This window comes from Otolemur garnettii, unplaced genomic scaffold (assembly GCF_000181295.1).
Source record: "Otolemur garnettii isolate 467f Iridium unplaced genomic scaffold, OtoGar3 scaffold00004, whole genome shotgun sequence".
Classification (NCBI taxonomy): Eukaryota; Metazoa; Chordata; class Mammalia; order Primates; family Galagidae; genus Otolemur; species Otolemur garnettii.
In genome coordinates, this window is record NW_003852399.1 from 6,191,459 (window position 1) to 6,213,278 (window position 21,820).

The 21,820-nt window shown below is 38.7% G+C and overlaps 1 protein-coding gene across 1 annotated transcript in view; it reads left to right on the forward strand.

Annotated features, from left to right (window-relative positions):
* Nucleotides 1-1,666: 1,666 nt before the first annotated feature.
* The window catches only part of TMEM65 (transmembrane protein 65), a 54,147-nt gene continuing 33,993 nt past the window's right edge, over nucleotides 1,667-21,820 (forward strand). The window contains exon 1 of the mRNA XM_003782356.2: nucleotides 1,667-2,181. Coding sequence (XP_003782404.1) covers nucleotides 1,896-2,181 — 286 coding nt within the window. The 5' untranslated portion in view covers nucleotides 1,667-1,895. The remainder of the gene's footprint in view (nucleotides 2,182-21,820) is intronic.

Consider the following 21,820-nt stretch of genomic DNA (forward strand, 5'->3'; position numbering starts at 1 on the left):
TCACAATTTACTCCCTCCCCAGAGGCCCTACCTCTGAATATTTTCACACCAGTGATTAACTTTTAGCATATACATTTTGGGGGATTCATTCAAAACATAGCATTTAATACATAACTTTTTTTGTTTTCTACAATTTAACCTTAACATTATGTTATATAAACAAAGAGCATTCTTAATTGCCATTACACCATAGAGGCATTGCCCTGAATCAACAAAAAACAAACAATAACAACAACAAAAACAAACCCAGCATTGTTTAAATTACAGCAGTGATTCTCAATTTTCTTTATGTATCATTGTTACCTGGAGGGTTTGTTAAAACCCAGATAATTGCGTCCAAGCCCGGGTTCTGATTCAGGTTTGGGGGTGAGGTCCACAATTTCCCGTGTCTAACAAGCTGGGCGACACACTTTGAGAACCAGAGTTAGAGAAATAGGTTTTAGTGGTAACATTCCCTTTACTCACAGTTACATATCATACTGACATACAACACATTTACTACAAAGTTCTGGCTGGCTGTAGCAGTGGATAAGGATGGGATTTAGATCTTGACTACACTTGAGCAGATTTATTCTCTAAGTGGATTTGTTCTCTAAGACAGAGTGACTAAGTGTCATTAAACAGGTTGAAGTAAAGCGGAGAGCTCCCTTAGAAAGAGATCAGGGAAAGCTTAATGAAGCAGGGGCCCCTTTGACCTGGGCCTTGAAAGATGCTTAGGATCTGGACACGTGGAAGTCACGGAGAATGGCAGAATTCTTTCCTCTTTGACTTTGGGGGGGATCACAAGCAACCACCCAGAGAAGTCTGTGACACTTCTGTCTCCAGCTCTAGCATTAACAATTTTCATCCTCGCTGGCATCAGAAACGGGAGGACGGTTTTCCGTGTCAAAGTGTCAGTCTCAGGCACTCCTTCCTGGGGAGGAGTAAAACTGGCTTCACCTTCTCCCGGGAGCCTCAGAGCTGGACGTCTGGCCGAGGCCGCCGCTGGCGCTGACCCAGCAAGGGGCACAGCCCGGGCGCTTCATTCTTGAGCCGAGCGTCGAGACCCCATAAGCTTTGGGCGACAGAGCAGCTCAGCGCCAGTTCAAAGCCAGGCAAGCGGGGCCGCACCTGGACACCTTACAGAACGAGCTCCAGGTGTGGTCCGAGGGGCAGGTGCTCTATGCGGCCGAGCCCGGGTTCCAAAGCTTTCTCCCTACCCCAAGCGTGGAGTTAGCGGCTGCGGAGGCCAACATATCAGGTAAGTACCCCTCTTCCTCCACCTTCACGCTCCAGTGGGGGTGGGGACGCGTGTGCCGCGCCCCGCCCCCTGAGGACTGCGCCTGCGCAGGCCTGCTCACGCCCCGCCTCCCTACCCCTTCCACTGCCGCTAGGGGTAGCGGCGGCGGCTGTGGCCGAGAGCGCGACGGCTTTGAGAGCTCTGGAACCCTACGGAGTGGAGACGTGGGGAGGCACGAGGGTGAGAAAGCCGGCGGGAGAAGAGGGCGGCGCCGGAGGAGGGCGGCGCTTGGCTGACTCATCCCTCTGGAACAGCAGACTGACAGACACAGACGCTCGCTGATCCCGCCCGACCGCGCCGCTCCTCCTCAGCCGGGAGGCGCCCGCCCGCCCGCACCACCCGCCCGCCCTCCCCTGCAGCTCTCGGGGCCCGGCCGGCTCAGAGAAAGTTTTCCTCGTCGGAGGCTCTGGAACCGTCGCGGGTCTTTGGAAAGGAAAGGGGAACGGAAGAGGAGGTGACAGCGCGCGGGCCCGCGGAGTGCATGGTGCTCGGCGCCTCGGCTGCGGGTCGGGAGGACCTCGGGGCGGGGTCGGGCTGAGCCCAGCTCCTTCTCTGCTCAGCCTCGCCAGAAGTCGCCCGCCCAGACTGCCGCGGGGTCACCGCTCTTCAGCTCGCCATGTCCCGCCTGCTGCCGCTGCTGAGGGGCCGGACCGCGCGCAGCCTGCGGTCGGGCCCGGCCGCCTCGCCCCACCCGCTGTCCTGGTGCTGCTGCGGGCGGGGGCTGCTGGCGCTCGCGGCCCCCGCCGGGCCCCGGCTGCTGGGCACCCACCCCAAGAAGGAGCCCATGGAGGCGCTAAACACGGCGCAGGGCGCGCGCGATTTCATCTACAGCCTGCACTCCACCGAAAGGAGCTGCCTGCTCAAGGAGCTGCACCGCTTCGAGTCTATTGCCATCGCCCAAGGTACGGGGACGGGTGGGGCAAGCCCGGGGGCCCCGGCGGCCCCCCCCCCTCGCCGCCAGCGCACGGGAGCCCTCCCCGACCCTCGGCCTCGGACCCCCCTCTGCTGCCCCACCCGCCCCCCTCCCTTGCCCGCCTGGCCCCGCGCTTGGGACGACTGCGGACTGGGGGGACTTTCTGCCTCCGGAGTGTCTCCGAGGCAGGTAGGACAGGCGCGGATGGTGCCGCGCAGCTGGGGTCAGCGCCTTGGCTGGTTGGTCCCCAGCCTCAGAATCCGGAGCTTCAGCTTAAAAATGCCAATTAGGATTTTCTTTTCATTGGCCGCGTGCCGCCGACCCCCGCCCTCCTGTCCCGAGCCCTTGCTGCTGTCTTGCGAACAGGCGGCGTGCACCCTTGCAGGTGGCATGCTGTGCCCGATCCGAGAAAGTGCTGCCAACCCGATAGGCAGGAAGGAAGAAACTTTCTTTAAGGGTTATCCAACGAAGGTGTTGGGAGGCCAAAAGAAGGGGTGTAGCTTCCCAAGGCAGGGATGCTGTTTCCAAACATCTCTGGTTGTATTAATGTAAGCACCTGGAGGAAACATTTTCCTGGAAAATGAAAAGAAAACAGGTTCAAGTTAAAGTCCAGTTCTTGTTTCTCCGGAGGTTGGAAGAATGGAATAAATAAGAAGGTATTATTATTATTATTGTTATTAATTGTTTTGAATCCGTGGCTCTACCATCAAGAGCATACTTCTCAAAAGTAGTTTGGAACGGTGAAAACAAAGCTATTTTTAAGCTAACATATTAAAATCCTATTTTTAAGACAAGTGCAGAATGTGGTAGGTCAGAATTTGAGTCTAGGTAGAAAGATTAAAAGTTCAGAAAATCAAACGGATGAAAGGAGCAAACGACTGAAAATATTTCTGCCATTTAAATTCTGTTATATAAACAAAATACATTGCTTCAACTTGTATTACATTCTGTTGTGTTTGAAAGTTTTAAAAAAGTTTATTGACCCCCCCCAAATTGGTAGGTACATAAACACCCATAGATTCCTACATTTAGAACACATTGATTTGGAACATGGCATTTGATTGGCCAGAGGTACTTGAAAGTGTATCTTTGGCCTGTGTGCAGGAATGGAGAAAAGTATTATCTGCCTCATGTAAGCATGACTTGTCTGAACTACTTTAAAAACTTGTGGGGACCTTTTACCCAGTTTTTCCCTCAGTGCAGGGAATTGTGGACGAATTTATAGTATTGAGTGATTGATTCCAGACATTGTCTACCCACAATGCTTTTACAGGAAAATGTAGCATCATAGTCAGTTCAGTTATTAAATATGTAATCATGTTGTATGAAATTATAATAGAATAATAACAGTTGTAATCTATGTGTGCCTTCAGTATGTGGTTTTACGATACTCAACTCTAAAAATGTGCATCTTTGGAAACATTATAGACAGTCATAAACTAGAACGTTAGTTTTCAAATCTTTTTCCATTGGCAAGACTATTTGAACACACATTTTTGCCTTTTTAAAGTAATTTCTTGAAAATTGTGCATTGTCAATATGTTACAAGATTGGAGGGCCCTGTGACTATAGTCTTACAGCAGTTCTTGAAAAGCATGTCCTGAATATGACCGGATAAATTTATCACATACATTGTTGGTTTTGTATGCACCAGCAGTAGGAATGCCACATTTTCCAGTGAAGATAATATTTTTTAATTTAATATATTTTCACATATTCTGGAAAGGACCTAAAAACTTTAGTCACTGTAGATCATTAGCAAACTTAATTATGTAACTTACTGGATAGAGAAGTTAGTAATTTAAATTGTCTTGTTCATTCAGGGGAAACAAGCAAGGATATAGGAAATAATGGTAGTCAAATGCTTATCTCTCCTGTTTGTAAGTTAAAGAATGTCAAAAATTAAATCAGCTATTTTTGACCATGTTGATGACTAACTTATTGCACTTTGAATCAAATGGCACAGATGCTGCTGCTTCAATTCTTAGTAAGTGCTGGTGTTCATTTATTGTTTTCAATATCAGTATGTACAGTTTTGTGGAATTAACTAGAATCATCACTTAGGATATTACCTCATTCATTAACCATTGAGCTTAAAAGGAAATGCGTATGGGGAATGCATATTTCATACTGAAATCAACATTCCCCCCCCCCAGACAAATGAAAAACTCCCACGTTTTTATGTTATTGTTGCCTTTTTTTTTTTTTTTGAGACAGAATCTTTGTAGTCCTCAGTACAAAGTCTTTGTAGCCCTGGCATCATAGCTCACAGCAATCTCAAACTCTTGGGCTCAAGTGATTCTCTTGCCTCAATCTCCCAAATAGCTGGGACAACAGGCGCCTGCCACAACTCCTGGCTATTTTTAGAGATGAATCTTGCTCTGGCTCAGATTGGTCTCGAACCTGGGAGCTCAGGCAATCCACCCACCTTGGTCTCCCAAGTGCTAGGGTTACAGGCATGAACAACCATGCCTGGCTTATTGTTGCTTTCTGAATAATATTTTCACATACACAACTAATGTACAAAATGTGTGTGTGTTAAGTATACTTTTTAATGAAAGTAATTTTCTGCTAAATGGGCTGTTTCTTATTATAGGTAATAATATGTGTCCTTGGACAGGGTACTTGTATGATCTAATGAAATGTTTTGGCTTTGGTATGAAAACTTCATGAAGAAAAATCATCCATGCTTTGATATGGCAGTGCAGTCCACTGTTGAAATTTGGTGTTTTTGCCCTTATCTTTCTTACATGTCTTTCTATCATTAGGCATGTGATATAGTCTGTGATGAGATAAAGTTTTAGAACCAGTTTGTAACAGATAAAGTGGACTTTGTGGAATGCCCTTTATCATAGTTAAATAGGGCATGTGGTTTTTAAATTATGCACTGATTTCCTTCCCAGTTTTAAAGAAGCTGATGTTGTGCTTTCCATTTACCTGCTCAATCTAATCTTTCTTTTCCCAAAACAGGCCATATTCTGCTGATAGTACATTGTTGGTTGTCTTCCTGCGCTAATGAGACCCAAGGCCATAGGAGCCCAACGGGTTGCGACAGTTGGTTCATGTTTTTACAAGTAGTACTGGAAGCTGACATTACAGTTACCTTTTAGTTAGCCAAGATTTTTAAAAATTTTGGTTTTGAAAGATGGACAAAGCTCATTGTATCATTTATCTATTTATGGTATAACAAATTATCCTAAAGCACAAGTGTCTTAAAACAAGCATGTATAAATTCACAATTTCTGAGGCTCAGAAGTCCTGGAGCTGTCTAGTTCAGTATTTCTAAGTCCTCAGTAGAGTTGAAATTAAGCTTTTAGCTGGGGATGCATCATCTTCAGTCCCAATGGGGTCTAGCGAGTCCATTTCTAAGAAGGCTTACTCATAGGCTGGAAGTCTCAAATTCTTTACATGTGGTCCTCTCCACAGGGTTGCCTGAATGTCTGAGTTTCAAGAGCAAGAGTTAGAGCATGCATGAGCATCTAAGCTGGAATCCACACTCTTTTTTTGAGACAGAGTCTTACTCTTGTTCCCCTAGGTAGAGTGCTGTGGAGTCATAGCTCACAGCAACCTCAAACTTCTGGAGTCAAGTGATCCTCTTGCCTCAGCCTCCGGAGTAGCTGGGACTACAGGTGCCCATCACAACTCCCGGGTATTTTTAGAGACAGGGTTCTCACTCTTGCTAAGGCTGGTCTTGAACCTATGAACTCATGCAGTCCACTGGTCTTGGCCTCCCAGAGTACAAGAAATACAGGTGTGAGCCACCTCACCCTGTGCAGGAAGCCACAGTCTTTTATTACCCAGTCTTTTTTTTTTTTTTTAAATAGAGTCTCACGATGTTGCCCTCAATAGAGTGCTGTGGTGTCACAGCTCACAGAAACTTCACTCTTGGGCTTAAACGATTCTCTTGCCTCAGCCTCCTAAGTAGCTAGGACTACAGGCACCTGCCACAATATCTGGCTATTTTTTGTTGCAGTTGTCATTGTTGTTTTTAGCTGGCTGGGGCTGGGTTCGAACCTACCAGCCTCAGTGTATGTGGCTGGCCTTGTATCCACTGTGCTACAGGCACTGCCCATTATAACCCAGTCTTAAAAGTGATAGTCTATCCTCTTTTGCCCTGATACATTGTGGAAGAGTACTTACTATACAGTGTGACTACCAAAAGTGGGAGTCCTTGGGGACCTTCTTAAAGGTTGACTTCCACACAAGTGTTGTATTGAGGAGGTGCAATGCAAGATATACTTTAGAAAAAAGGAACTTCTTAGAAATATTTTTTTCTAAATATGTAGTTAATATATTTAAAAAATGAGATTCTTTTTACACATAGCAAATAAGAAATATACTGAGGTGAACAGTTTTTCTATCAGCATTAGATTTTAATTAGCTTGCGAACTTTCTTATCTTTGGTATCTATAGAGGTCTCTGTGTAAGTGGTAATTGTGTACTTTTAATTTTGCTTTTACCATTTATCTACATTTGTAAATGTTAACAATATAACTCTAAACTTTAATCTTGTAGGGGCCTCCCCCCTCCCCTTTTTGTGATTGCTTACTTTAAAGTAGGATGAAGAGCTTTGAGTACTTGCCATGTAACATAAGCGGGCTTTGACAAAATGAAAAAGAGCTGATATTAAGTTTGATATCTAGAATACTTAAAAATAAATTTGTTATGGAGTTCTTCCTGCTAGGAATCTTGGAGCTTTAACAAGATTATTCCCATTTTTTTTTCAGCCCATTGGTCTGATTATGTTAGAAAGTAGGAATTCTTTTAAGCTCTTAGCCTCCAGGATGGATTAGGAATAATGTTGGCTTTTATTCAAAAGGAATTAGAAAAAGAACAAGAAAAACATTTCATACTCTAAATTAAGATATGCAGCTATTATTTAATAAAAAAAATTATAATAAACAAAAAAAGAGATAGCAAAAGAACAATAAGGGAAGTATATCCTGTCTAGGCCCAGCAAGAGAGGAAGAACAAGAATGAGGATACGCAGTATGGATTGAGGCAAGAGGAATGAGAAACCTCTAATAAGCTGAGAGCTTGTGTATCTTGGCCTAGAAAGGTTACATAAAACTTTGCTGCAATCAGTTGTTTTACCAGTATGGAAAGAACCTAATTATAGCATTATATTCCAGCAAGTTTAGTTCTGAATTCTTATAGTTACAGGGTATCTTGGAGTGGCCTTATTACCAGGGCTTGCTGCTATTAGAAGACAGATAATGAAATAGAGGGTTTTTTTTTCATTGTAAAACAGCTATGTGCTATTTAACAATCTTTAATCATCACTTACATATAACTTGATGTCCAGAGTTGTGTATGACTTAAAATAAGCACTGTATTGTATCTCATGATTTTGTGGATCCGTAATATAGGCAGGACTCAGCTGGATGCTGTTTCATGTGGTATCTACAGAGGTCATTCCATAAACTTCAAATGATTGATGGGCTGGTCAGAAGGTCCAAGATGTGTTTATTTACATGTCTGGAACTGTTGACCCAAGCAGAGATATATGGCTCCACAACCATGACAATCTCAGAATGGTGGTAATACTTAGATGGTAGGTCTTGGTTCCCAGTGAAAATGCTCCAAGGGGACCAGGTGGAAGCTGTAAGACTTTGCATTAAGTTTTCTATTGCTGCTGTAACACAATACCACAAAGTAAGTGGCCTAAAACAACACAAACTTAACTCTCATGAGAGTTCTGGAATTTGAGTCCAAAATGAGTTTTAGGGGCTAAAATCAAAGCGTCAGCAAGGCTCTGTCCTTCTGTAGGCTCCAGGGGAGAATATATTTTTTGCTTCCTCCATCTCTGGCCATATCACTCAAATCTCTGCTTCAGTTTGTTCCATCATCTTCCTCATTGACCTTTTGACTTCCTCTTATAAGGACCCTCGTGTTTACATTTAGGGCCTGCAGGATAATCCCTTCCTCCTAAAATTCATTTTAATGACACCGGCAAAGTCTCTTTTGCTATATTCACAGGTTGGGATATTAGTATATGTGTATCTCAGGGGACCATCGTTTAGCCTCGCACAGACTTGTTATGACCCAGCCTTGGAAGTCCCAGAACATCATTTCTGCTGCATATTATTAGTCAAGTAAGTCAGACTCCTCTCCTCCATCAGATAAATAAACTTTGTGGTAACTGTTTTCCTTGATTGTGTTAACTTTTCACCTCTAAGTTCTTGACTAAATGCTGAATATTAGAAATTTAGAAAAGACTGGTTCATAGATATGTTGAACACTGCTATCTATATGTAGTTTAATTCACCAATAGTTAAATTGGTCTTTTTTGTCTCAGTAGGCTTAGTACTTTTTTATAGCAGCTGTGGCAATTGTATTTTTATAAACAAATTGATGGGATAGGAAAATTGAAATAATATAAAATCAGTAATGTATAGGGTCAGCCAGAGTGTTAGGTGGAACTAAAGATAATGGATGAATTGGAATGTTTGGGATGACCTGATATTGAACCATTATTAGTAGAGATTATTTTAGTTTTTCAAAAAATAGTAATCACACATAACAACATTTTTATCTGCTTCCCTTTGGTGTGTTTGAGTATAAAATAACTGGAACAAATAGGGACTAAATCCCTGAGTGCAGATTTTATTAGCATCTTGCTCAAATCAGGTGCATTATTAGTTTGTAGCTTTATAGGACTCTAGCCTTGTCTTTGACTCACAGGTTTGTATATGCTTTAAGATAATGAACATGACATAAAACCAAATAGTTACATGTTAAAAAAATTACCACACACACACATGATCTGGCAAATGAGAGGCTCTTGCAGACAAAAGACTTTGCATGTTATTCTCCTTATCCTTTGAAACATTTACTTTGATGTCTTTTAATAGTGTTACTTGGATGTAATTGCATTTTTCTCTGCCTTACTAAAGGTATAGTAAGTGCAATTTAGCTTCTACCAGATGTCAGACCCCTTATATGCTATATTTTAATACAATAATTTTCCTTGGGGCTACTTCTATTTGTAGACATAATAGTCATTATACCAAATGCCTCCAGAACACTGTGCTGTGTCATTTGACATGCTTTTTAGATTCTGTCATAGGGGTAGTGAAATGTGTGGTGCTTGGTCTACCCCTCCCCTCTCCTCAGTGCTCTCAGACTATTCTCTATTCTCATTCATTCCTCGTGGTTTGGTAAACTTATTTTGGTTTAAAATTGTGTAAAGACGTCTGCTTTTTGCCACTCAGTTATTATTTGTAATGACTTTTCTTCTGCTATTTGTTACTCTTCCATAGTGTTTTTAATTTACTTTTTCTGTCATTTTCTCTCTTTTTTAGACTCTTCTCCCCTCTTCCAGAATTCTCAATGAAATTTAATATTGATAGATACTTCAAGAACTACTCTCTTTGTCTTTTCTGCTAACCAGTTGCATCGATGGCATTGTTACTGGTCTTTTAGTCTTCCGCTCTCACATTAAAGTTCTTTCTTGTGTTAAATCTCTCATGATAGGCTCTAAAGCTGATTGTACTATAAAAGGTTATAGTTGTATAACAGAATTCTTTAAATTTTCTTGCAAAAGTTATACTCAGTAAAGGAATTACTCTAGATTGCCTACTGCTTAACAGGAAAGAATTTGTGCAGTTGCTGACACTTCTTGTTGCAGGTGAATGAATACATTGGATATTATATTCAGTAGAAGGGGATTAATGAACAAGCTGCTTGGTTGAAATTGCATCAGAATTAAATGATTAACCATAGAAACACCTTAAAATGGTCATGGTTAAAAACACAGTTGGCAAAATTTGGACATTTCTGTGGCCTGTACTAATTTAACATAATAACCATAGTTATAACTAATAACATTCAAAGACACATCAGAATTTTAAGACTCTCGTACAGTTTTGAAACATATTAATAACATATCCATAAAATATAGCTTGAAGGTTCAGCATCATTTTCTGTTTGGCAGTGCTTCCCATGTATCAGGTAAGCCTGCTTTTTTATCTCTTGGATGCTTCTGTAACATCCCAATGTTAGCTTGTGGTCAAAAGACTTAATTTTGAATTTGAAATTTGATTTGGGGAAGCCTTTTAACTACATCAAAAGTTTACAAAGAATCAAAATAGGATCACAGATTACTGTAAAGTAATAATCATTCATTTAGCCAGGGTGATATTTAAAACGTTTTAAAGAGAGGGCAGCACCTATGGCTCAAAGGAGTAGGGCACCGGCTCCATATACTGAAGGTGGCGGGTTCAAACCCAGCCCTGGCCAAAAACTGTTAAAAAAAAAAAAAGTTTTTTTTTTTATTCTTTTTTTAAAAATTGAATGGTAACTATGTACATTAATGCACTTCTGAGGTACAATGTGGTGTTTTCACACACAATCTGAAACATTTCCATCAAACTGGTTAACATAGCCTTCATGTCATTTTCTTAGTTATTGTGTTAAAACTTTCATATTCTACTCATAGAAAGATTTACTTATACCCTTGTAAGATAAACCACAGAAGTGAACCCTCCAATTCTCCTCCCTCCACCTATTCTCCCCTCCCCTCTCCCTCCCCCCTCCTCGTATTCTTAGGTTGTTATTAGGTTATAGCTTTCATATAAAAGGTTTAAATTAATTTCATAATAGGGGTGTGTACATTGAATAATTTTTCTTCCATTCCTGTGATACTTTGCTAAGAAGAACATTTTCCAGCTCCATCCATGTGAACATGAAGGATGTAAAGTCTCCATCTTTCTTTATGGCTGCATAGTATTCCATAGTGTACATATACACAGTTTGTTGATCCATTAGTGGATTGATGGGCACTTGGGCTTCTTCTATGACCTGGCAATTATGAATTGGGCTGCAATAAACATTCTAAATCGCATTACAACAAAGATATTTGTATCAAAAAAAGAAGTCTTAAAGAGTAAATAACCTTTTTCTTTGATAGAGAAGAGATTCTGATTTCTAAACAGTTGAAAGATCTGGTAAAGACAGCATGAGATGCAATTCATCTCTCTTCTCACCTCTTTTTTTGTGTGTGTGTGTTGCAGTTTACTCAAAAGGTGAACAAAAATATTACATTATCTCTTATTAATACATGAAATTCTGTTCAAAAGAGAAAGCCAAATTTTATTTTTGTATTAGTATTTTATCAGTACTAAAACTAATTTTAATAAAAACTCATAAAGAAATTCATCCAATCTCAGCTTTTTTGTCCACATAAATATTACATAAGTCTTTTATAATCTCTTACAACTTTTCGTGTTTCTTTTCCCAACTTTCTATATTCATTGTTTTATCCATTTTTAATTCCTTCAATTTGAAACAACTTTAAAATGATTTCTGGAGTAGACAATAATCTTTTTGTGGTGATAGTTGCGACTGGTTAGCTGGAAAGAAAAACAGATTGTGCCTTTACAGTTTTCTCACAAAAAATATATCTTGCTTTTCTTTATATATGCATACAGAATTATTTCTCCCCATCCAGTAGTTTTAATTAATACATTACAATGTTATATCTTAGTGGCTCTTATTTCTAGTGAGACCTATGGATTAATTTGAACTGTTTTGTTTCAGTTATTTAGAGATGAAAACCATTTCATAGTTTTTTTAAAGATATGTTTCTTCTGTTTTTCTGGTTTATTAACCCATGTAAATGTATTTAGCTTTTCTATACCATTTATAATAAAGATGCCAAAGTATATAAACTTTGGCTAAATAATTAAATATTTCTGCATTTTAACTTAAAAATGACACAGACATCTTATGATTACCTATTAATTTTTTTTTCTTTTTGAGACAGGGCCTCAGTCTGTCACCTCTGGTATAGTGCAGTGTATCATCCATAGCTCACTGCAACCTCAAGCTCCTGGGCTTCAGCGATCCTTCTACCTCAGCCCCCTGGGTAGCTTAGACTTGGCACATGCCACTAAGTCCAGCTAATTTTGCCTATTTTTGATAGAGATAGGGTCTTGTTTTTGCTCAGACTTGAACTCCTGACCTCCAAGTGATCCTACTGTGTCAGCAGCTTGTAGAGCTAGGATTACGAGCATGAGCCACTGCACCTGGGCACAAATTACCTAATTTAACATAACATGATTTGAAGATTTATAAATTATTTAAAAGAATTTTGAAACTATGACACAGGCACCCTTCCTGATGTCTTATTAGTTCTGTGTTCTGAATACCCATGTAGTACCGAAGATGGCTATTAAGATCAGGGTCTTTCTGGGTTCTGGATTTACACACTAGATATAGAGCTTAAGACAAAGGACAAAGCTGTACAGAGGATGCCTGAAAGAATCAAGTCCTCTCAGCATGACCAGGAGGCAAAGTAGATGAGAAGGAAGGGGCCATATTGGGTTTGAGTCTCGTGTGCACTCCTCATGGACAAATCAAATAAAAGTTAGAAATTAAATGTTTTTAGCAGGGGCGTTATAAATTGAGCTGACCAGGAGACTCAGGCAAAAATGTCTGAATTGTATTTAGCTGATAATTCTGAAGCTATTCCTAATTTATTTGGCCAATACTTTAAAAACTAGCTTTATTTATCAAATATTGTCATATGCATATAGTACATGTCTACACATAGGCACATAGAAGCAAATTGTAAGGCTTTTATAAAGAATTCTCCTTTACTGGTTTTCAAATAGCTTTCTTTTCCCCATACAGACTATTAATCATCCAATTACCTGTTTCATTGCCCTAAGCAATTGTTGGCAACCTTAAATTTGTGTTTTTAAAGGGATGACTCTTAGGTGAAACAAGGTAGAAAACAGTATCTCAGAAGCACAGAGCTGAGACTTTGGGCCTACATATTATACCATCATTTGCTCTATCCAAGAAAGAAGGGTACAGGTAAAGGTCCAGTTAATAGAAGATGGCAAGAAAAACACCTGAAACAAAGTTAAGATTTGTTATGTAAACTTAAACTAATGGTAAGAGTTTCTAGTGATTCAGTTCTTCCTCTCTTCTGGGTGCACAGAGGCAGACACACAAATGGAGATTGACTTTATAGAAGTAAATTTATTTTATGAAAGGATTTCAAAATAGCTGAATTCTAGAAGTGGGTATTTTAGAGACTGATACAGTTCAATAGGCAGTCTTTTAAACTTAGCTACTGTTTCTTAGCTAAAATTTTTGAGTTTAAGGTGGACTCTATTAAAGAATAGGACAAAGAAAGCATTCTCTATGCTTTCTCTGAACTTAGCATGTACAGCTCTGAGAAAGAAGCAGGCCTAACTTAACTGAGGGTCTACCTTTTATAAGCACCTTATCCATTCAGGATAGCTTTCCTTTAGCCTTTAGGGTGGGATAGTAGCTGAGCCAAAAGGGTAGCAGATTTCATTTTCTTATCAATTAGTCACATAATCCTGTTTATTTGCCTTTTATAAAGAGTCTATAAAAAAATTGAAATACTTTTAGGAGCTTCTGGACATCAATATGCATCCCTGGATAAGCCTAATTTGGGAGTGCTTATTTTTAAAGGCATTTCTTAAAGTGTAGTGTTGTTCATTTAGAACATTTTACTGTAATTTTAAATTACTTACAGTAAAATTTTGCCATTTCTGCAAGTTTTTATTGCTTGTGGGGCCTAATATTTATACAAGTATAGGCAGGCATATCCACAAAGTACTCAGTTCTTCAGAAATGAAGGATTCCATTTTTATGTTGAATCTTAGCTTTGGCACGCAGGTTCCCTTGATTAACTTAGCCAATGATTCCCCACCCCCCCAACTGTGCAAGGAAAAAGAAACAAAGGGATAGAACACAACAATCTCTGTAAGTTTCTGAAAGTTGACGTTCACACTGCTTGCAGTATTGCCATTTACTGGGTTTTTATCTGACCCAATCAGACATCTGAAGTCACTAACTGGATTCAAGCCAGTTAATTATCAGACCCAGTCTTGTCCTGGATCTTGTCAAGTTTGTCTCAACTTCTGACCCTAGTTTGGATCAAACATTTGCTCAGACAGACTAGGATAGTTCAAAACACAAATCCTTGGAGCTTTAGAATCTGAAAGAGAACTTGCCCACAATCCCTAGTTGTTATGAAAGAGCAGTGGACACAGTGACCCCTGTGGGTACCTTGCTTGGTCACTTGGTGCTCCTGAAGGTGGCTGAAAGCTGTACTTTGGATCCCACTTCTGACACCTTTTGATAAAAGAAAAACTTTATACAAATTCAACAGAGTTTGATTGAACAAAGAGTGATTTGTGTACCAGGCAGTACCCCAAACCAAATAGATTTAGAGCAACTCTGGCTTTGTTGTAGGGTGGAGAGAATTTATGGAAAGAGAAAAAGTTATATACAAAATCCAGAAATGAGGTACAAAAACAACTGAGTTGGTTACAGCTTGGCATTCACTTAATTTGAACACAATTTGAACAGTTGACAGCCTATGAGTGGTTGAAATATGATTGCTGTAATTAGTTAAGACTCAACTACTTGTTAAATGTATAGGTCTTTTTTACAAATCCATTTAGGTTACAGTTCACTATGTATGGAGAAACTTGGAGGCTAAATTTATAGTATGTGAGAAGGAAGCTTTAGGCTACATTTAACGCTGCCATTTTCATTGCCATTACTTATCCATTATTGAATTCTTGCTGTGTGTGAGACGTACTGAGTGGAGTTTTCATGTAATTATTTTATTAGCAAATAAAATAATTTATCTTGGAGGGAGAAGGAATTATTTCTGTCTTATAGATTAAGAACTTGACCCAAGATCTCTCAGCTGTGTTTCAGAGTAGAATTAATAACTTAGTTAAAATGTCTGTTCTTACTACCGGGCACTTCTCTGGATACTCAAACCTGGGATTTTAAGCACATTTGGGGAAAATAACATCACATGCTTAGTAAAAGTCAAATGTACTGGTAGCATATCCAGGCTGTCTTCATTATGTTTGTACAGTATACGACATTCAATAAAAGAGCAAACATGGCATTGTTACTTTGAAAATAAGGGAAAGTATTATGCAAAAAAGTTAATATGTTATATAAAAATTTGGAAAAGTTAGAAAACTAGCATTTGGAACTTATAAATTTCATAAATCTCCAACTTTTACTGTAATTTTCTTTTAGATTTTTGAATTTTTTTTTAAGTCTAACTTATTATGCATAGGAAAGCTTTCTAAATTTAGAGTTCATTTTTAGCTTCTGGGTATTGAGTACTTATATTAACTTTGATTACTACCTTGGTTAATTCTGTTGAGGGACAGAATTAATGAGTTAGAAGTGCTTACCTGTCTAATTCTGGATTTGTAACATTCATTCTCCATATGTGTTTTCACATCATCTTTTCTACATGCCTGATCTAATTTTTTTCTGCATATTATACAGCATGCTCTACTTTGGTTATTTATATCTCTCAAATCTAGTCACACATGTTCTGCCACTGGTCATAAAAATAAAATGGTTGTTTAACCTTCTGTGTCAGTGCTGTTCTGGTCATGTTGGTGTTTGTATTATCATTCATATTTTCATTATTTAAACTCATGGAAAACATGGTCACAATATTGACAGTGTTGAAAATAAAGTAGTACTATCTCAATACAAAATACAACAATTAGCCCACAACCAAAGTCAGAGACAGATTGCTAATGCTCACAGTTACAGTGTACTTAAGTCGTTGTACACGCAAGTGGCACACTAGAAGTGACAGAACAATGGATGGTTTGTAATTGTGAACTGCAAATCACAGTTGTCAGCATCAGTGGTCAAGGAAAAAAAGTGATACCAACTAAGGAATGGAGATTATCTATGCCAGATCCATTTAATACTAAAAGCAGTATTGCACTTAGTCTCTATTCTGAGGCCTGTTGTATGGGTTTTATACTTTTCCCACAACCTTCTGCAACCATCACTTAAAACCTTTTTGTATCACAGGGAAGAGTTTCCTGGGTTGTGGGACTTTTTACTTACTGAAATCGGAGATAGTCCTTTGTAGGTCACCCTGTCTGCCCTAGGGGGTGACAGTATTTTTATGCTTTTCACAGACTTATAGGAGAGATTGAGAAAAGGATTCACGTAGAATTTCTTGTTCCTGCTGTGTGGCTGCTATTCCCTTCCTCTAGGTTTCCAACACAATGGATACCCTCCAAGGCTCTCTCTAATCTTTTTTGTGCTGGTGGGACTTTTGGCAAAGAACTTGCAAAAAGATGTGAACTTCCTCAATTTATGTGACCCTAGTGCCTTCATACTGTCTCACAACCTCACTCTGTCTTCTCCTGCTTACCTACTATTCTAGCTTTGCTCTTATGGTGTCCAATTCTATCTATCCCAGGTAAGCAAGTGTTAATGTTCCCTGTCCTAGCGGGTGCCTGCTTTTCTTTTGATTTTTGGTCAGTTTTTTCCCCTATGACTTCACTTTTCTATGGGTTCCATATAAGTCAGGAATTTGGATTACTTTGTTTCATTGTAAGGGTGTGGGACAATGTTCCTTGTCATTCTCTACCTCACTCAGTAGAAACTAGAGTCCTGCTTCCCAGAATGGAATGTGTATATATCTGGGCCTCTTACTGAAATACAGATTATGTTTCACTGGATTTGAGATAGGGCTCCAGATTTCTGCATTTCTAATACGTTCCAGGGATGGTGGTGCTGCAGGTCTAGGGACCACATTTTGTGTAGCAAGGTCATAGACGGTATTTTTGTTTTTATTTTTAAGTGGGAAAGTATTAAAGTCACACAAATAATAAACTCAGGCTTATTTGAATTGTGAAAGGAAATAGGCTAACGTTAAAATGTGATAGTGGTAATGTAAGATGTGGTGGATTTTGTGAACTGGCCAAATTTAATATTCGTGAGAGTGATCTTATGGCACATGTCCTCAAACTACAGCCCGCGGGCCACATGCAACCCGCCTAGGACATTTATCCAGCCCGCCGGGTGTTTTTGCCTCCGCTGCCTGTCCTGCTTAGCAGCCAACTCATCCTGGGGCCCATAGTCTGGCCCTCCAACGGTCTGAGGGACAGTGAACTGGCCCCCTGTTTAAAAACTTTGAGGACCCCTGTCTTATGGTTTAAAAAGCATTATCCTAGTCTGCTCAAAGGGCCTTTTTTTTTTTTTTTTTTTGAGACAGTTTCAAGCTGTTGCCCTGGGCAGAGTGTTGTAGCGTCATAGCTCACAGCAACCTCCAACTCTGGTTCAAGCAAGCCTCTTGCTTCAGTTTTTCTATTTTTAGTAGAGATGGGGGTCTTGCTTTTGCTCAGGCTGGTCTTGAACTCATGAGCTCAAGCCATCCACCTGCCTTGGCCTCCCAGAGTGCTGGGATTACAGGTGTGAGCCGCTTAATAACATTTTTAAAAAGATGAATTGTTAATGCTGATTTTATGTATACAACAATCACTTTTGAGAAATAAATGCAGTGTAATAGATATATTCCCCCTTTTTTTCATCTTCTTTTAGTTCCCCTTATTGCCTAAAATATACCATCCATTAGTTATCTGAAATTTCTTCAGTGGACTGTGCCCTAGTCATACTTTTTCTCTTCTGCTTTATTCATGCTGTTCTTCTATGTTTTCTCCTACTTAATTTTTTATTACTTTTCAAATCTTAGAACAATCTCAAATTTATAGGAATGTTTTAAGTATAGTACAATAAACATTTTTTCCCCTCTCTTGAATCATAAGAGAATAAGTTTCTGATATGATGCCTTATTATCCCTGCCCCAGATTTAGTTCCTTGGGAAGCAGTCTCTGAGACAAAGATTAACATGCAAGTAAATTTATCAAATAGTACTGTTAGAATCCTCACCCCAGGAAGGGAAAGGAAGTGGATTTGGACAGAGGTAAAAGTAAAGTTGGGGTACAATTTCAGTAGAAGCATCAGCTGATCCTGTCGGAAATTTTGGAGATGGAGTGACACTTCAGTGTTGTCTTGAGTTGAGTTAGAGGACTGGGCCTCTACCTTTGAGCATTGGATGTGGACTTCCCTGGGCAGGGTGCAGAACATTGAGTGAGGCTGCATTCTTCAGCTGAGGAGGTCCTCTGAGATGACTGATTGCTGAGGCTATTATCAGGACTTCTGGCAACACCAGTGTCCACCAACGGAGAACCACGATGTGCATTTCCTACAGACAAGAACGTTGTCTATTATAGCCACAGCATTACATAGGCTCCTTACTACTATCTAATACACTGATGTCATTCAAATTTCACCAGTGTCCCAGTAATTCTCCTGCAGAGCAAAAAGACTCAGACCAGAATCATGTATTCATTTAGTTGTTACATGTCTTTAATTTCCTTTCATTTAGATTAGTTCCTCAGTCTTCCTCTTGAGTTGCATGACCTTGACACTTTTGGGGATTATAGACAAATTATTTTTTAACATGTCTTTGAATTTGCATTTCTCTTTTTCCTCATGAATATATTCCAGTTATGTATCTTCAGCAAGAATATCATAGAAGTGATGTTATGTTCTTTTTTTTCATCTTATCATTTGGCCTATGATTTCAGTTTTTCTGTGGTGATGTTAACTTCGAATATTTGACTAACATGGTATCTGTCTGACATACAAAGTTGCTATTTTTCTTTTTATAATTTTAGATGTATTTTGTGAAGCAGTACTTTGAGTCTGTGAACTATCCCATCCTCATCAATCATTCATTTTATTAGTTTATATCAATATATACTAATGGATGCCTATTCTGTTTAATTCATAATTCATTACTGTTATTTTGATCTTCCAACTATCCTTATTTGACCAGTGGAAACTCCTTAAGCTGGCTTCTGTGTCTTTTTGATGTATCTCCATTACTTTTTGAGTACCTGTCATAGCCCTGAAATCAGTCATTTATACAAGGAGCTCTTGTTTCTTTCAGTGTAGAGTGGTATTTGGAAACCAAGATCTGGGCATTAGGTGTGCTCATAGCTATTAGTTGTTGCCATTCCCAGGCCCTCACAGTAGACTCAGCTGGTGAATAAATGAATATATCTATTTATATACATAATATATGTCATTCATATTTCCATATCTATTTATATATATTGTAAAATAAGAGGTCACAATAATTTTCCAATACCAATCTCATACCACAGGGTACTTTCTAGTTTTCTTGCTTTCTATGTTTCTAACTCCATTCTCTGATGGAGAAATATCTGGATCCTATTACCCTTAATATATTTACTTTTTTGATCACTACTCCTATAGGTTACCCATATCCTGTCAGCAATATTGCTGATATACAGATGCCCTTCATACTCCAACTTGGGCACTGAATACCCTCAAACACAATTCTCTCCCTCCAACCATGTGGAAGCATTTTTCAACCCAGTGGGTTCTGAAACTTTTTGCCAGACTGATGCCCCTGTGTGGAGCTCTGAAACCTTGTTCTAGGATGCTGTGGCTTCCCTATACAGATGCCCATTTCGCTCAATCCCCCCTCAGGGCTTTTAGACTGAATTTTATGGGATGGAGAAGGGAAACCTCCCTGGCCCCCACTTTTTAAAATCTTGCAGTGTTTTAAGGTCAAATCCTATTTCTTGGAGCTTGTCTTTTACTTCTTAGGGACATAATTTCTCCCTTTTGGAAACTTACATTGTATTTTTTTGTTCTCTAATCATTTCATGTCTTTTATATAATACATTCTACTGACTCTATGTAACCTTTTGAGATCAGGCACTATCTTCTCCAAATTAAAGGAAAAATAAACTTTAAGAAGTTTTTTTTTTCTGCAGTAACAAATGTAAAGGCAGATTTTAAAAAACTAGTTGATCTATGGTAACATTTAAAAAAATTTTTAAACACAAAATTTAATCATCATTAAATTACCTGTTCATTGTGGGTAAGCTACTTTTTCTCTGATAGTTGAATGATAATAAATTCAGGGTTTTTAAGTGGAAAACACTTTAGGGAATGAATCACCTTCCCTTTTATTTTCCATTAATTTTTAGAAAAATATATATATTACATTCTAATACTCTGTTATATTTTTGGATTTACGTGATTAAATAATTTTTTATTATTATAGGCAGTCACTGCTTTGAATAATTCCTATACGCATGAGTCTCAGTAACCACATTTTAGTTAAGTTACACCATTCCGTAACAACTTGGTTCAAATTTCATTTGCCATAGAATATTAACTTTGAGTAATTGCCTAAAGTATAAACTTTGCTGCTAGCCTTAGTCCATAAGTCACTGTGTAAACACAAATACACATCATGATCATGACCAATCACATTCCTTCCTCCATGATCCGCTGGTAACTGGACACTGTGCATCAGTTACTCAGTTCACACACAGACAACAAAGCCTGTAGTTGTGTTTCCTCCTTGTCTCCCAGTGATAAACCAATGTCATGCTTTACAAAAGTACATAAATCAAAAGGGAATTGACCAACAAAGATGCAAATGCAGCCAAGAAATGAAAAGTGAGAATGCTAAAGTGAAATTCCAATCAGATATACATGGAAAATATAGAGGAAGTAGCTGACTAAGGGAATGTGGACATTGCCATTGAACTGCTGCCATTTGAGAGTCTCCAGATCTGCATCCAAGAGGAGCTTAAGAAAAGTGAATTTATGGACATAAATGAGGAGAGTGAGGAGGTTCCAGAGGAAGTGACCCTGGCATAAAGTTCACATTAAAAAAGCTCTTGGAGATATTTCAGGACATTGAAAATGCAAAGGATAAAATGTAAGATAATCCAAACTTAGAAAGGAGTGTGACAGTTCACCCAGATACAAGAAAGATGTTTGCTCTATGTTGTGTTATATGAGAAGACTAGCACTGTTGAAGCTATTTTAGATCAGCTTTTTTTTTGAAGAAACAAAACATATTATCAGTATTTTTGGTGTTTTAAATTACGGTATAGTAAATAAATTTCAGTTTTTCTGTTTTCAGAATTTCCCTTTGCATTTATACCTGTCTGAGAGTTTTTAATACTTTGACAAAAATTTTAAAGGTCACAAATAATTGTTAGTTTTTCTTATTGGTTATTAAAACCACTTTGCACAGTTTAACCTTGTATTGTTGGTTTTATGGCCCCACACTATTGTGCAAAGCAGGACTGCCTGTATACCAGCATGTTGCACTTCTAAGTTTTATTTACATTTTTTATTTATACATGTTTTATTTACTTTATCAGTTGAATATATTTTGATTTTAAAATATTTTTAGCATGCAGATATCCCAAACCTGAAATTGCCATTGTGAAGCGTGCAAAGGAGGTATCATCAGCAGAGACTCCTGATAGTTTTGGTATAGTACGGTGTTATAGTTTTGTTGTTATACGTTTACTACAAATAGTAAGGCATCTATCTAACAGAACTTCTTGCTTGTTTGAAACAGAATGCTTTTTAAAAATCTTTTGTGTGTTAGTGTTTGTCTATATTATAGAACAATAATTGCATGCTTAACTAACTGAAGGATAAAATTTATGGCCTTAGGAAAAGACAAACTCATTTATATTTGATTATATTTAAATAGTATACATTTATAATATTATATTTTATAATAAACATATTATAAAAATTATTGAAATAACCAGAGCAAGTGAAACACTAAGAAATAACAAAGACTGAATTTCTTTAGGATAAACAAGTAGGATAAAAGGACCTCATACAGGGAAACCTTCAGAATATTGCAGAGAAACTATATTTGAGTAATCGAACTTCAGCATTCAGTATTTTAAAAATATATTCTTTTTTTTTTTTTTTTTTTT